Below are 17675 nucleotides of genomic sequence, written 5' to 3' on the forward strand. Positions count from 1 at the left end.
CTCCCAAGGCTAATCAATACATTTATTTTATTAAGTTCTATTCAGGAATAACATATATTAAACACTGAAAATCTTTGTAGTCAAATTGTCTAGCCTGCTCAAGACCGTTGCCTACATTTTATTGTATCTTTTATCTGGGAGCATCTTTAAATATCTTTATAAACTTTAAACAGACTTTTATAGATCTTTAAATGGACTAAATACAGTTGAATTTCTTTTCTAAAGGAACTGTTAGTTTGTCTGATGCCACAAATACTGTCTCTTTTAATAAGATGGAAGAATGGAAAAGTCAGTCAGTCAGTACCCAAAGCCAAATCCTGAAAAATATTTGGCAAGTAAAACTAGTCATCTAAATTCTTGTAACCTATTTTTTCTAAAATCTGACTTGTCTGATCTTAATACAAAAAATCATGTGCAAAAATACTTTCTATAGCTTACTTGTGCATTAAATTGACTTCACGGAACAAAAAATCTAAACAAGGGCCTTACATAAAAAGCTACAATACAGGAAAACTGTCTGACAGAATAAAGATTAGGCTTTGAAATCATTATGGCCACACTAAACAATTTAATTTCCAAAACAGAAATTCCTCAATTCAGAAGTCACTAAAAATCCCAGAAATGATTACTTAGGGAACCTCCAACAACTTATTATAAAAATGAGAGCAGCTAAAGAAAGATTTTTTTTCTGTTTTGTTTCCCCCAAGCAAGTAACATTTAAACTGTAAAAAAAATTACAAAACACACCAGCACCAACAGGAGAAGTGCCTCAAAACAACCAAGTTCTTAGAAACTACTTCCTCTGTTAAGTGACTAGATTTCTCCTAGATAGTGTCCCTCTCAAATATCCTGTACCGCTTTGGGGATAACTAATGTCATTAAGACTACACATACAACAATAACAAATGCTGTTGAGTAATGCTATTACCTTTCCTCTCCCCATAGCAATTAGAAAATCAACTTTCTATATATTTTCTTTTATAGATATATTTATATATCTCAATAGATTCATGCTCATAAGAAGTCAGAACTGATTTTCATACCATGTATTCATCCTTTTACATTTGCAATTAGTCTTCCATCAGTCATGTGATTATACAGCTGTAAACCAAACTGAAGTATGATAAGGGTCATCAAAAAGGTATCCAGAATTAACAGTGCATCAAGCGTTGCCAGCTATTTTCTTTCATCGCCTATTTAGAAATACAGCAAGCTTTTTCTCAATTAAGAAATTAAATTATGCTGTATTACCTAATCAAAACACAGAAACTGCTATTAAAAGTGAATTCAAAGCATGCTTATATACACAATCAGAAACAAACAGGGATGGAAAACAAGTGTGTTTCATTTGTATTTCTTGAAAACAAGTTTTTTTTTTGTTTGTTTGTTTTTTTTAAAGTTTTCCTGAAACAGAAATACCACCACGAAAGGAAGACAAGGTTATTGAGGATCCCCGGCTGTCCACCTCTTGTTTCTTCTCTCAGCCCTGAAGCAGCCAAGAAAACAGGCCTGCCTTCTTTTGAGAGACTCATTTTCTGCTCAGGTCGGTATCCCAAATCAGCCTGTTAAGCAAGGTCCTGTCAAAAGCTCCTTATTAACTGGCATAATCTCAGTGAAATCAATGCAGTCCCATCAGGCAGCCCTAATTCTGATTCATCAGCAAAAATACTGACGTTTTCCCTGGTTCTCCAGTCACCATTACTGGTCTTGAGCGTCCGGTACCGTGTTTTGCACCACTGAGTGACTTCATGTGATTACAACCATTTCCCAGCTTCCCAATTTGGACTTGATGTCAAGGTCTTTCGGGAAGGTGCTTAACCAAGATTTTAGATCATAGCTATTCAATGTCAAACTGAGCTAATACACAAAAGTCGAAGTATGAAAAGAGGAGAAGAAATTGCAGAAAGTTCTGGAAGACGTTTCCTACGGCTTCTGCCTTAAATCTTATTCACTCAGCCACAATTCTCATGCAGGATATCAAATTAAAGATTTTTAATGCATTATGAATAACAATTTGGACAGATTTACAGGGAAAAAAACAAAGGATATCTCACTGGCCTCACAAATACCCAAATAACAGAAATTTCTTTATATAACTCACCATTCTCCCCTGAGTAATAACAAAAAAATTATTCAAGTTCCTTGTAAAATTTTTCACACAGCTTTTAACACATCTCAATTTGTGTGTTTACTTTTAGAGGAAAATGCTTTAAGCGATACTACTTGCTTTATGGTAAAAAAAAATCCAGTCATAGTAGTCACCACAAACAAATATAAATAAAGTACATGTTTATGAAAATATTTTCATTTAAATCACTTTTTAAAAATAAACTATGTTTTTCTTCTTTAAAAATAAATGCATTACAATTCAAATAGAAACTAGGCAATCTAAAGTTAAAAATCTAACATTACTATAGTGTATTAAAATAACCTACATTAAACAGAAGAAAGATTCATGCAAAATATGTTTAAGGCTGAAAAATTTAAGAAAGTCAAATGAATGAGCTAGTGGAACTCCTGGTATAAATAACTAGAGTAAGAGAGTGTTAAAATACTGAACAATAATAGTAATTTCTGAAAGAGTAGGTTTTTTTTTTTGTTTGTTTTTAATCATTTCAGTTAGGTTCAATGACTTATATAAAGTTAAGAAACCTATTTCAGCTGGATGAAAACTTAGCTYTTCTTTCCCCAAAATATAAAACCAAATATTATAGACAAGATCTACTAGTTCTAAAAGCTTCAAAGATAAGGTAACTGGGAATCCTCATTAGATTCACTGTTTCGTGTTAGGTGCAGCAGAAACAAGCAAGTTTATCAAAAACTATTTATATTTAAAGCTAACAGATTTATTCAACATTTTAGCCAGTTTTTGTATAAAGTACTTAAAACCATGATTTTTGTGCATTTTGATAGAATTGAAATTCCATCCAGCTTCACACATATGTAGCAAAAAAATTAATGATTTGGTAAACAGAAAAGTATAAGTTATCCATTCCCTTATACTAAAGGCTCTGAATAAGTCCATATTAATATACACAGTTAAYAGTAAGTAGGCAGAATGTATAATATCTTTTTGACATAAAACTGAATTATATTAAAGAAGGAATAATTACCTTCTTTCAGGAAAATTCTTAAGAAAAAGCATAAAACAGTTTAAATTAATCCACCCAATACAGAGGTAAATAGATAACTTTTTGACAGCTGATATGCAGAGATCACACATTAAATTAGTTTTATATTATTTACTATTATTTATATAATTTTATATTAACTTGTCTTTGCTTCTTGATTAAAAAAGGAATTTAGGAGAAGGTAAAGTTTCTTATGTTACACAGAAGAAGAAAGCTACAAACATTTTTGCCCATTTTGTCTGGAACCTCCCACTCCTTCCTCACCCCAACGACCTACACATACACCGTCCTAAAAAGTGTTCAACTGCTAAGCATCCATATGAGATTTTCAGTATTTTGGAAGCAACATATTCATCAGTAACACTCTTTAGAGTAGTCTGCTGTAAATTCCAGAAATTTTCACCTGAATTTCTGATACAGAAACGAAGTCTTGCAGCCCTAACAACGATTTTCGAGCACGTTCTTTAAGAAGCTCACTATCAAGAAAAGACACACCAGAACAAATCAGAAAACGGAAACTCTTCTTTAAATGTCACAGTGAAATTCTGACATTTCTACAACCAGGCTGCTTTATTACTATGTTGTTCAAATATAGCAAAAAGTATTGTGAAAGTTTCCCACAGGTCAAACACCATTCTGTATCGAGGCTTCTCTAAGAAATCAATTCATCAACCATATTCAAAACAACTACTGCATTAAGTTAGTAATTTAGACTGTGTTAAAACATGCCCATTTGCAAACAGGAAAAGTATATTCGAATTCCAGTATTAGATAATGAATTTCCTGTACCCAGAGCATTTTAGAGCAAGAAGTTTAACTGAAAGATGTGCTAATGAGAATTATATGGACACGCTTTTCCAAAGGCGTCAAACACAATCCCGAGGCTTCCGTCAATGGTCTCTTGTGTGTGCATTCTTACCCCAATGCAAGAGTGAAGTAGATTAATTCTTACTAGGCAAATTTAGGATGGCCTTGGTGCTGTAAATCCCCAAAGGAATAGGAAAAAGGTTATCACAGTTTCAAATAACAGGTATTTAAAATCAAAGGAGTTTCTCGAGTTATGAAGATCTATGGTTCCAAATTCCGGCTATGAACTTAAAGTGAATGCACCTTTCTTTCAATGTATAATCTTTGCTTTCAAATAAAGAGATCATTTAAAACTATTTCCACCTACTTTGTAAACTTATTAATGATGTTTAGCTGGATTTTATAGGATGGCCTGATAAGAATAACCAGGTCAAGTTACCAGAAATTTGATTAAAAAATCCTGCAGGTTTAATTCAGTATTGTATTATTTTTCTGTGACATGGAAGATAATCTGTTTATTACTGAAGGATTTTAACAACATTAGGTGTCTGGGGAGTTCTTGTTAACTCAGGTTTAGATAGCTATTAATGGCTTAACAAGTAAGCAAAGTCTGTATCTTCTCTTCCTTCTTCCTGCCAGTGTATGATTTTTCTGCTTTTCAGGATATGGTCCTTTTTATTTATAGCTTATGTCAATCTGTATGCCCAGGTATCTCCTATTTCAAATCAGATCCAAGACTATCTTAAATCTAAGGTGCCCCTATCATTCTAGGAATAGGTTCAGAAAAAAGATTCACAAGGTATGGGGAGAAGAGGCAGTGGTCCTGTAGCACTTCCCAGTGCCTTGTGTTCCCTTGATGAAGAGAAGAAGAGCTGGAGAGTTTTGCCTCTCCTTCGGAAACACGATCAGAATATTGACAAAAAACCCAAACAAACATGCATATGAGTGCTCCAAAGTGTCTGCCCCAGTACAAGCTCTTATCCCTCAGGAATTGTAGAACAACTTACCTTTCCCCTATCCTCCTCCTGCATTTAAAGGAAAGATAAACTATATTTGATATCTCATATTTATATGAAGAAATGAGAGGTCATTTCTTCCAGACACATAGGACAGGTTTGGTACAAATCCAGCTGGCTAACATGAGCCCACTTGATCACACATTACAGAAAATACAAGGTAGACTACCCTGAATGGAATATGATGACCATTCAATTTAAAAACCCTTGAATATAAGTGAAAAGAGTAATTCTGTTTTGGATTTGGTGAATACAATAGTAACTTAGTATTTTCATTTATCGTTTATTCAAATTTTGTCTCAATTCTCTAAGCAGAGAAATGAAAGACTTAGTAGTTACTACAAATACAGATTAAATTTCAGATCATCAAGCCCAAACCTAATCAAATAAGTTATAACACATGAATTATACAATCCCTCCATTCCCCCCCCCCAAAAAAAAAGCCAACGATGCAAACATTGACTAAAGAAGGGGAATTTCTTAGCATCAAAAAGCACACTTAAACAGGAAAGAGAGCGAATCATGAATTGAACATGGTTAGCTTGTCTTTAAGTCTAGAATACTGTATTCCCATTTGGCCTACACCAAAACCTGAAGACGCAATAATCAAAACCAAGCAAGATGTAAAGCCATTAGTAATTTTATAAGACAGTTAGAATGACAAAGCTATACTATACTAATATTTTCAAGTACTAAATATAAGAAAATTCAAGGTGTTTACTACTTTTTTTTAATTTTGGCAGATATCAGACCACTTAGAAGTATCTCATAGACTGTGCATTTTTATTCAGGCCCACTATAAGGAAAGAAAAACAAAGTAAACACTATCTCCCCCCCACTCCCCCACCCCCCTCCCCACCACTAACTTCCTCTCCAAATTGCAATGTCCCTAGCTTCAGTTATCAAGGGCTGTCAGGCTTTTTACAACTATATATGCAGAAATAGACCTTTCCATCACTGACGGGAAGTGACAGGAAAAAGTGTTTCATTTAACAAGACTCATCTCCTCTGGGATTTGGCCCTCACAAGCAAAACACTAAACCTAAAAACCCTAACACACAAACCCAAACAATTTCTTCTGTAGATTAAAACTTGATAAGGAAATTATAAATAATATAGTAATAAACTTAGTTACTATCTTGGAGAACAGCTTCATGAATGAGTAGTAAATAACAAAAAAGTACCTTGCAAGTCTGTAAATAGGTAGAGGAACTATAAGAGGAATAGTATTGTCACTATTTCAAAATGTTTTCTTTTTTTTCTTTAATTTAAAGCTCTCAAGGACTGCTAAACAGGATTGATGGCAATGATTGTGTAGAGTTTAAACAGTCTGTAGCCAAAGTCCTAAATCAATTTTCTGGTTCGAAATATAGGCAGAAGTACTCACCTAGTAGAAACAGCGCCCCTGAACATTCAGCTAGTCAAACTGATTGCTCATTTAGATTAAGAGTGGTGCCTGTCCAAATCTCTTTGCTGAGACTACAAAAGCTAGGTATAAGTAAACATTCATGCTTACTGTTGAAGAGATTATATTCTCTTCTACATCTCAAACAAAACCATATATGCCATTAGGACCCCCTTTCCTCCCCAGAGTTCAGTGCTTTCTCTTAGATACCAGATTCATAATTTGCTGGATGTCTACATATGTGACATGGATCTAGATTCCTGCTTTACAATGTACTCCAAAAAAATCAAATACCTCTCAGACTCTGGGAAAAAAAAGAAGAAAACCTCCCTCGTACACACTAAGGGACCAAAAAAAAAAAAAAACCCACCAAATTTTTTGGAATAAATGCTAGTTTAGTTTGCTTGTGGGTTATGAAAATATGTCACAGAATGGCCCCCGGTTGTTCTGGTCTTTAGAAGAACTCAGAAAGAGAGAACAAGGGAACCTGAGTGGGCCCTCGCAGAAAAAAAGGAGAAAAAAAAAAAAAAAAAGACTGAGACACCCTGGCAGACGCAGTATTAGACAGCTTGAGGCCTTAACAGAAAGAGATCCAGTAATACTGAAAGAATTCTTTAGGGATGCAGATTGGAGATTGCATATCTGAATGAGAGGAAATCCTCTCACGATGACAAGATGAGAGAAAGAACAGCCACTGTCACTCTAATAGAGAGATGCCTCCTCCCTTGGGTGACTGGTTCTACGAAAAGTGGTGGCCCTGATTGCACCCTCCAAGTATTTTGCATACGCAGGCCATAGATTTTTGTCAGCAATGCTAGTTTGGTCCCTGTAGAGTCATACAGCTCCATGTACCAAACGGAAGGTATGCAAGAGTGCAAAAGCAGCTACTGGTGGAGGTTTCTTCTCTGTTACCAACTTAATATGCCAGGATGTGAATCTAAAGCAGAGGAGGAAAGCAAGCAGAACAAAAGAAAAACTTTCCAAAGAACTCCTGTTACTAAGTATTTTGGTGACTTCAATATAAGATAACAGCACATGCTTATGGAAAGTATCCAAATCAGGCAATAGTTTGCAGTGATGCAGCCTACACTGCAGCCCAAGTTAGGTTTCTTCCATGGACTATTAATACTCCCAGGGACTCGAGAGAAATTAGGGCAGAAGCGAACCCAACTCAAAATCCACTACAAAATACCACTTGAAAAAAATGTACTATTTTCACACTCTCAGTAGAGGAGACAAAATTAGCAGATTGCTTAAAGGATTTTATTCGATGAAAAAATGAAACATCAAAAGAGTTGAGGGAACAGACAAACTTCTAACACTAAAAGAGCAAAGGGTCAGTCTCCATGACTGGAATAGGGTTTTAGGAGAGCTATGGGCAATAGGATGACATTTGAACAGGGAACTACAGGACTACTTTGGTGTATGACTTTGGGCTTGCTTTAAGACCGAACATGAATACATGCTGAAATTTAGTTGGCTGGCAAAGAGGTAAAAAGATCCTCAGATGGGAACAGCTTAGGGCAGCAATGCCACCAAAGAAACCAGTACACGTAACTGCAATGAGTTAAGGCGATCGCTTTACCTTTTCAAAACATACATATGCCTAAAATAAAGGGTTGTTCTGTAAGTTTTAAATGTCAGATTGTACCTCCATGTACACGCACATTTATTGGAAGGGCAGGGGAAGGGGGAGAAGGAAGTGCCTACTACAAAGGCTTCTAACGTAATTTAAAGGACAAATTCATTCATTCATAAACACGACCGTTCAGCCTCGCAACATTTGACTGTAGCCATCATATCAGCAAAACCTGCTGAAAGGTATGATATATTATGGTTTACATTATGTTTGTTTCAAACTCTTAAATCTTTAAATAAATCAATCCCAATTAATAATTCATATAAAACAAACTTTCAACAGAGTGAATATAATGCATGCAATTGTAAACGGAAAAAAAAAAAAAAAAAAAAAAAGCTCTGTTTCAGTGACCAGCTAGCTCTGAAGTTCAGGAGCAGCGCATCAAGCAACAAGTTCTGCTTTCACTACTGCTTTTGGCTTTTCACCTACGATCAGATAAGAGTTGTTCTACATCTGGCAGTGCAAGTCTCTATCAAGCATTAGAAGTATTGCTCTGTACCATAAATTCTTCAGAAAATTTACAGATTTTTCTTCTACTTTCAAGACTTTTTACTGCATGTATCAAAAGAGTTTGAGGCTTTTTTTGCATTAACTTGCTCTGCAATTTCAGATTTCTCTTGCTTCTAAAGCACATGTTCCTTTAGAAATCATAATATTTTTGTGCAAGTCTGATTTTTGTTCCACAGAGCAGGAGCTTCAATTCCTTTAATGCTACTTTTATTGGACATAGTTTATTTGCATAGAAATTATTTAAATTTTTATAAGCATATATTAGGTCCATAACCATGAATTTGTCAGTTTCGTTTTTATTCTCAGTATCTTCTTTAACATGCACAATATTATAACAACACTCATTCAAAATGAGTAAGTTCTTCTGCCAGTATCTATACATCAAAGGAATAGAGAGATATGGTAGACCTTACCATGTCAACAGTATTTTCCTGTACCATTTTCCATAGACACAGCTACTGCTATTAAATATGACTCAAGATCTTCAAAGGATTATCAGTTAACTGAAAATAGCTGCTAAAACAAATCTAGGTAAGATGATGATCATGAGGCAGACATATTTCCAAGAACAGGGAAGCATTTGAGTTCCTTATTATACAAATCATCTACCATGACAAYGGTAACAGTACTGGTCCCTCCTAACTCTGTATGCTTCAGGTAGGAATAGAAGGAATATATTCCTTGTGTTTTGAAGTCACTGTGAGAATCTCCCATTTCTCCCTTCCAAGAATTTAATGACAGCAATCCATTGCAATCGGACTGATTTATTATTGCTGTGAAGCTAGAAGAAATGCAATTGTTCCAGCTTTCCTTTTTAAAACCACAAAAGACGTTTGCACCACACCTAAACAGATTCCCCCACCAGCTTCTACCATTACCACAAAGCCGTGTTCCTCAATTTCATCATCAGTGAAGAGTCAAAGCCTTTGCCCCCACGCCCTGCAAATAAGCATGCTTATTTTGGTTAACATAACTGAAAAGCAGGATGAAGCACAACTGCAAAAGTGCTTTTGTTGAACAAACTTCACTATGGAATAGTCTACTTTAACACACAGATTCTAGGAAACTTAGCAATAATTTGTACTGCATATGAATACACAGCATATGAAAAAAATCCACTACCTTCTCTCTATCAATATGAACCAAGAACTAAAATTCTTGTATAATTACTGTTTAAAAGTGCCAATACAGACTGATTTATCCTCATCCAGGGCTCCAAGAGACATGACAGACATACCACTACAGTCACGCCCCCATTTTATGACAAGAAAGGAAGCACAAAAGCAACAGAAAGAGACACAGGAGAAATACTTTTGTTGTGCCAAYGCTTTATGTTGAACTCCTACAGGGGGATTTTACTGCTGATTTCAACTAGAGATGTTTGGCTACAACAGAACACATCATTCCTTCTTTTCAACCTTCATATATGATAAATAATTTGACAAGTAGCCACATACTGTAGACAGTCCAGGGAGTAATGTCATTTTCCTAACATTCAAATTTATTGAATGCCTGCTCTTGAGTAGAAAGAATATCATTTATTATATGTCTGCTTCAAAGAAGTCACAGAACAACATTTGGAACTCAAAGCACTAAAGAGATTAAAATATTTTATGTTGTCTCATAAGTCACGTCTGTTTTTACTAAGCTGAGCTCTATGAGGTTTAGGAGCTCATGATATATAACAATGTATCACACAATGACACTATATTTGCTCTCATTTCAACCATTCTTAGATTCTGTAGGAAATTTTACACCCACAGGGTCCAGAAAACGCTAACACTGGAAAGAGCTAATTAAGAACTAATAAAACCAAGTCCAAACTAGTATTTGACCATATTGGTAGGCTCTCAGTTTCACATGTACTCTATGATTACTATAGTTTACAGGGAAGAGGCAGTCCACAGATAAACAAACACAGATTTATCAAGGAAATAGTCTGGAAGATTCAATCTACAGCCAAGTCTGTGGCTGAAACACTGTGTATACTTCTGACACTTTGGAGGGGGGAGAGAGAAGGAGCGGGAGAGAGAGAGAGAGAAGGAGCGGGAGAGAGAGAGAGAGAAGGAAAAAGAAAGAGCAAGAGTGAGAGAGAGGAGGGAGGGAAAGAGCGCATGTGCGAGCCATAGACTGCGAGTGAGAGCACGTGAGCGATCTTCCTCTGGCACTTTCCAGAAAGGCCAAAGGTGTTTCAGACAAAAATAAATGCTCTCAAATGGGAAAATGAGAAGTACAGATGTGAGAAAACCTTTTCATATAAATATGTGAAAATATTATATTTATACACACACACACAAAATAAATTGTGTGTGTGCACGTGTGTGTATATACACATATATATAAAATACAGGGGGAGGAAGGTATAAAAACTTCTAATCCTACAGCACCCAGGAACTGATGCACAGATCTACAGATTGACACAGGTAACAATTCAAGCGTTCACACATTCAGGAAATAACCCTATACACGCAAAATGCTTTTCAAATAATGCACTTAGAACAGTGATACAAGCAGTAAATGCAGATTTTTTTCTGTATTTTGCATCTCATTTGGCAATTCTTACTTTCCATGTGAAAATTTGGCACACTGAGTGAATTAAATTTAGTAAGTTACTGAAATGTTTTACTGACTTTTATAATCTCAATAAAGAAGAAATTTGAAGAGTCTTATCAACTTAACCACTCCTGTCAAATACTATCGAGATTGCTGTTATTTCCCATCATTACCAACACTCATCTCTAGTGTATTTCTAACATTCCTAAGTATTCTGCAAACACATCTCCCATATTCTTGGTGCCCAATCCCTCTTGCATTACCTTTTAATAAGCGGTGTTTCTTCTGGTGGCCATGTGTTAACAAGAAACACTAAAAACTGAATGAAAATGTCTTCAAGCTTTCTTCTGTGGTTGCTTACCAAAGGGAGTACCACTTGTTGGAAGGGTGGAGCCCCCCTGTTTGAGGACTTTCCCTGGGTCAGTTTCGCAAAGTAAAAAGAATCTTTGTAATTTACATTTGCCTGCCAGAGCCCCCCTGTGTGAGGACTTTCCCTGAGACAGTTTCGCAAAGTAAAAAGAATTAGATTTTATTAAAGCGACAGATACAACAGGTTCGGAATTGCTGTTGATAAATGCACCTGCTGCTACAAATTTTCTTTCTATGAGCTCAAACTAACGATTAAGCGCTTTCAATAATAATATATTTTCCTGGGTAACGTCCAACGTTTGTTGGAGGCGCAAGTCTTACCAAAGAGGTGGTGTCCCTGTTTGGGGGAGGGGAGAAGGAGGCTCGCTCGTCAGCAATCTCCAGTGAACAGGTCGGCGGTTCAGTCTTCTTCCCTTCCAAAAACTTTAGTGAATTATCCTTTGTTTTATAGTTGCTGAMGGTGGGATGTGGAAGCGCGGCAGACACACTTCATTGGCCAGATTGCCATTTGCGCGGTTGTTGGGGGTATGCCCCCCCCTTATTTACATATCATTATGCAGCAAAGGGCGTGATTTTTAATATGGTAAGCAGGGATAATGAGGCTGGGGGCACCATAGGTCAACAGTTAGTCTGTGAGCAGCAATTATTTTTTGGGATGCAACCCTTTGTGGTCAGGGGCGGACCGTGATACCTCCGTATCACTCCCTCCTCCACTGTGCAGCTGGAACAAACTGTCTGGCCTTCACCAGCTAGTTCGTTACTCATGTTGCAAAAGGGTGGTGTGCTTTGGCTGCCACGTACTGTTTTTCCCGTGTGCCCCCTTATCTTTCTCCCTGAATTCTCTCTTGTTCCCACACCACTGGACACCTCTAAGAAATCACTGTTCTGCGCTACTGAATATGAGGCAAAAGTAGTCATGTTCAGATAATCACGGATTCATACGAAGCAATGGCCCAACGCTTCCTGATCACACTCCTCAGTCCCCTCTGGCACACTGCGGTATGAGACATGGCATTGTTGCTAGGATAATAACTTGCAAAGGCATGAAAAAACGCAGACGTTTTTGCTTATATGAACAAATAATTTTTTTTACTTCTTTTTGCTTTCTTCAGAAAATGTTTCCATGCAGTATAACAAAGATGACCCAGCAAGCATAGACCTCCTTTGCTGTAGGACAGGAATCCTGCAGACAGTCAAAGAACTCCAAGATAGCACTGGGGGTGGTACTAGCAAACACCCATCCAAAGCACATAATCATCAGAATTGCTTATAACCTTCCAATGCATGGGAATAATTATTATAGAAAATTACAGTTTGGAAGACGTATGTTGGAGGTCTCTTGTTTAGTAAAACTTAATTGAAATGTAAAAAAAAAAAAGTGCCCTCCCCACAAAAGAAATACTGCACAAGGAAACTCTTTTAAACTTCATTATAATGAGTAAAGATGAAATTTTAATCACAGGCCTGGAAGCTGGCTTTTGCCTAAAGAAGAGTAATAATTACCAGATTTCATTCGATATGAACAAACAGAAGACAGTAATTTCAAATGGCTAAATTGCCATTAACTTTTTACTCTCAGCATCATGCCATTAAGACAAAAAAGGAAATGAAAAGCTGAATCATTTAAAAAACTTAATAGGTGGCTTATACTTTAGATTTCCATAATTAAAAAAGGACAGTTGTAGCTATGTGTCTATTCTAGTTCAAAGAGATTTAAGAATATAGGAGTAATATATACCAAACAGAAAACCGATGAAAACAGACAACAATCAATATAAAAATTACAAATCTTGAAATCGCAGAGTCACTTAAGGAAAGCTAAAAATTTTGGAARTTTCCCTGATGACATGACTAAAAGAAGAAACAGCCCAAATGAATAAGCCCTTGGGGGGACGGGGTGGGGGGAGAAAAAAACCAACCAACCAACCCCACGAGTTAATGGTGCAGAAAGGCTATTGCGTGGGAAGAGATGAAAGATGATATAGGGGTATCTCTTCAGAAATGAGCAGGGATCATTTGGGACTTGAGGTAAGCTGTTTTTCAGTCCACAAGTAACTGATTTTAATCAACATAGGCTAAACAGGTGTTAATCAGCCTTTCAATTTGCATCCAGTACATATAAAAGCTGCCTCTGAACATGTTTTATTTGCTAATGTTCTTTTTCAAAAACTCTGAAATACAATGGAAATTAAAGAATGGGATAGTGCTGAAAATGGGCTGATATTTTAAAACAGCAAGCTGTGTCTTCCAGGTACACACATGCCCATTAACCTTCCATGAACCCCAAGGCAAACAACAGTAAAGCTGATTGAATCTCAGTCTTTTAGTACTTTATTAATATAATTCTATTAATGACGGTCAACGTAGTTTTAGGAAAATTAGTTTTGCCGCTGAACAAGCATGATTTCATTCTCTGATGAGATAAAAAGTTTTCCTGACAAAGGGAACTGCACAGATGTAATAGACTTCAGTAGTGTATTTGGCTCTGTACACATGACACACTGATCTATTAACCACTGCCATAAACTTTCATTATAACACACACTAAACAGATTAAAAACTGTTTAGTTGATGCATCTTCAACAGTCAACTATGAAGACTATTAATTAAATAGTAATAGTTCTTCTGGGGTCTGCCATGATTTGAGCTATGGCTGACACTTTTTATATTTATTGAGCATCTGGAAGTAAGCATAAATCAACTGCTAGTAAGTGTTGTAGATGACTACAAGAGTGGTAGATAGTGATGGGCATTCATACAGGCAACACTACATCACTCGAGTGATATCAATGCTTTCAAATGAAATATGTTTGAATACAAAGAAATACAATTTATTAAGGAAGTGACAGGGGAAAGTGGATGTCTGTGGAGGCAACCATTTGATGGAGTGCTGCAAGTATCAAAGATGGATCAAAGATGGATAGGGGTATGTCACAGTGTCCCCCTCTTTCAAGTCTTAGTTGCCTTCAATGAGAAAGCTAGTGCAATCTGCTAGTTCTGCCCTGAGATTTCACAAGACTGACTGATTTTTCTTTTTTTCCTTCAAGTTCAGTACCTGATATTTTGGTGATAGTTTCAAGCTCAAGGCTGGAGACTGATTTGGTTTAAGGATTAGGCACTAGACACATTTTAGATTTCTATAAAGAGAACTTAAGAGCTTGTTTCATTGGGCACAAGAGAACTTTCAAAAGCTGTTTCACTAGGTCAAGTATCAGTCTTGCTATTTCCAAGCCTTTGTTTAAAAAAATAAATAAATAAAAATCTTGGTACTTGCTGAAAACAGAGGCTCCTCTAAGGAAGGACACATGCTCTCCTTATTCTGAACAGGAAATTACTGTACAGCAAGACAAGGCTTAAAAACTGTATTTTAGCAAGGGATTCTGATTCAGGAAAGGTGAAAAGAAAATTGTACAGATCTGCAGAACACAGTACAAAGTGATTAGTTTGATTATGCTAAGCAGTTCACAGCAGTTAAAAACCATAAAGAAAGAATACTCTTAAGCTTCTAAGACTTTTTTTTCTTAACAAGTTTAACTTGAGCTAATCTGTGGGCTGGGTACACGTAGGCCATTTCTTACTGTCACAGGATGCAAGAGCATAAAAGAGCATGAGAGTTACTTTGATTTCTATATCCCTAGTAGGTATACAGGGTCACTACAAAAGCAAAACCTCATCACTGACATACGGCCATTTTCTGCCTGACCTAAATAACATATACCTAATGCAGGGGGTAACATTAAATTAGGAACAGAAAAGACAGTAAATTACAATAAAGGTCCTTTAGAACTTAAAAATCTGTGAATCTATATGCAGGTGGCTGAGGTTTGAAAGATTGTGACAATAGTTAAGGTTCAGACATGAAACCCGAAAGGTTTTTTCTCACCGTTTCATGTGCCACCACCGTAACAAAGCGAAGCACCCTGCAGTATACAGCTTTGTTACAATCAAAGAGGTAAAGGTGAATATTATGCTAGGACATGTTTTGGTTCCTTTACTTAAATAAATACACTTTCTTTTATATCCCATAGAGATATTTTTACATCAAGTATGTTTCCATGTTTTACAAGAACACTTGCTGTGATATCACAACTGAGATGCAATGAGCTCATAAAAGAACTTTCAGACAAAATGTATGTGTATTTTAAACAAGTTAAAATCCATAAAATAGGAGGTTAAAATCACAACTGCAAATTTGATTTGAACTAGTTAACTGAAACTGGGGCTCCTTCTTCACATGAAACTTGGAAAAGACATAATTGCATTTTCTTGCATTTTAATGAATATATTCCAAGAGAAATGTCTACTGTTTTAAATATTACAGTTGTACATTTGGGGATAGCCTTGTTTGCCTGCTACCCATTCTCTAGTCCTTCATTTCTAAGTACTTTATGGCAGCTCAGAAATGGAGGACACAGTAATGAAAAAGCAACCAAGAAACCGAACCTCTTAGATACAACACCAGCACAGGACACCTGAAATAAATCCACATGAGCTATAACCATGTTATTTCCAAGTGAACTTTTTTGTTTTATAACAAATTCAACCCCAAATTCTCATTTTTTCTGTTGGAGAGTCAGTATTTGCTACAGAAAACTGCAACAGAGTAAGTTTTCCCTAGGTAAGAGTTGACAAAACACAGGCAAAAAACAACACCTGCAAAAAAAAGCCCAACACCTCTGAAACACCTCCAGGTGTACACATTTCCTATTTTAATCATTATATCCTAAAACAACACTAGTAGCTTTTTGGCCTCTATATCCATCCTATGGATGGGTTATCGCTACATTTACCCAGCCATCTATTATAGCCATATGCACAGCTCTATTTTTCAGTTATTTAACCACGACAGAGTCACTAAAAATCATTGCAAAAATAAAGGAAAAAAGAACAAAAATTATTTTTGCCTGACTTCTAAATATATTTCTTCAAAATATGCTCAAAATTTTTCAAAGGTATATTGCTTTATATGGATGATATACTGTTGYGAAGAATTTATGCACAAATCTATTACAGAGTAAGTATTAAGAACTTGGAAGCAGAAAGAACATCTTGGTCACAGAAACCTAACCCCTGACACTGTATGTAACGACACCATACAACCCTTTTCATAAAGTGATCAAGCTTTGCTATGTTATCTGTGCTGTGACAATCCAGTTCACATCTTTCTGTTTTTGTGTGAGAGGACTTGGCATGAGAGGAGAAGATTCAGCAGTTCATGTCTCAATGAAAAAACAATTCTCCAGCCACTGTAAATACATAAGCACTGGCAAACTGGAACAAAATAAAATCTTATTCTCCTATACGAGACACGAGAAAAATGGTTACGGACCCCATGATTCTCCCCACCCCCACTCCCCTCCATCCCTCCCTCATCCAACATGTGACCTCAAACTATGGATTACAAAGTCTATACAAGCATTTCTTAAAAAGAAAAACAAACGCACACACACACACTCTTAAAAAAATATATATATATACAAGCAACATTCCCAATCCAAAATTCATCAAATCTACTAAAGTACTTCCTTCCAAAGTACTAAAGGACTTACCCAATGTGTCTTTTAGATTTTTAACCAGAGAACCTTTCTTCAAGCTGTTTTTCCGCTCCACATAATTTGATGGCACATATCCCGTTTTGTTGGCYGCGTTTCTTACCCTCCACCATGTCTTGGAATCATCTAATAGCCAAAGACGTTCATTTTTCTTGATGTCAAGTTCTTGGTCCTGCTGTGCAGTGTAATCCCACTTTGCAATAACAATAACTTCTTCTGTCATCTTTCATGGAGTCCTTCTGCAACAAAATATTAAAACATGTTCATCAATAAATTACATCATGTAATTCTTACTCAAAATTTTCTTCAAACTCTCTTCTGAAATAAGCAAGGAAAGGGAAGGGAAAATGAGAAAGACGCACAGAAAAAAAACCTAGAACAGAACTCCATTTTTAAAAAGTGTCATATTCAGCTTTCTTGGTTTTGCTGTCACTAAAATATGACAATAGTTGATAACAATTTCTAGTTATAAGATGGTATTATGTTCTCTTCCTCTGAATGCATATGAAATATTATTTAGATATATATTAACAATGGCTAAGTCATAAAATTCATTTAGTTTTTGTATACAGCATTATAAAACTATCCCACATCTAGCATTCACAGTTCTGATTTCAGAAAAAAATACAGCAGCAGTCCAAAAACGTATTTTCCTTCCATCCTAGTTATCATATTTAATATATATCAATCCTA

The 17675-nt window shown here is 36.0% G+C and overlaps 1 protein-coding gene across 2 annotated transcripts in view; it reads right to left on the reverse strand.

Moving 5' to 3' along the window:
* The window catches only part of NCK2 (NCK adaptor protein 2), a 90641-nt gene that overhangs the window by 18155 nt on the left and 54811 nt on the right, over window positions 1-17675 (reverse strand). For both annotated transcript variants that reach the window (XM_026068067.1, XM_026068066.1), the window contains exon 3: window positions 16980-17221. In XM_026068067.1, the coding sequence (XP_025923852.1) occupies window positions 16980-17205 (226 nt within the window). In that variant the 5' untranslated portion in view covers window positions 17206-17221. The remainder of the gene's footprint in view (window positions 1-16979; window positions 17222-17675) is intronic.

Source organism: Apteryx rowi, unplaced genomic scaffold (genome assembly GCF_003343035.1).
Source record: "Apteryx rowi isolate R43461 unplaced genomic scaffold, aptRow1 scaffold_268, whole genome shotgun sequence".
NCBI lineage: Eukaryota > Metazoa > Chordata > Aves > Apterygiformes > Apterygidae > Apteryx > Apteryx rowi.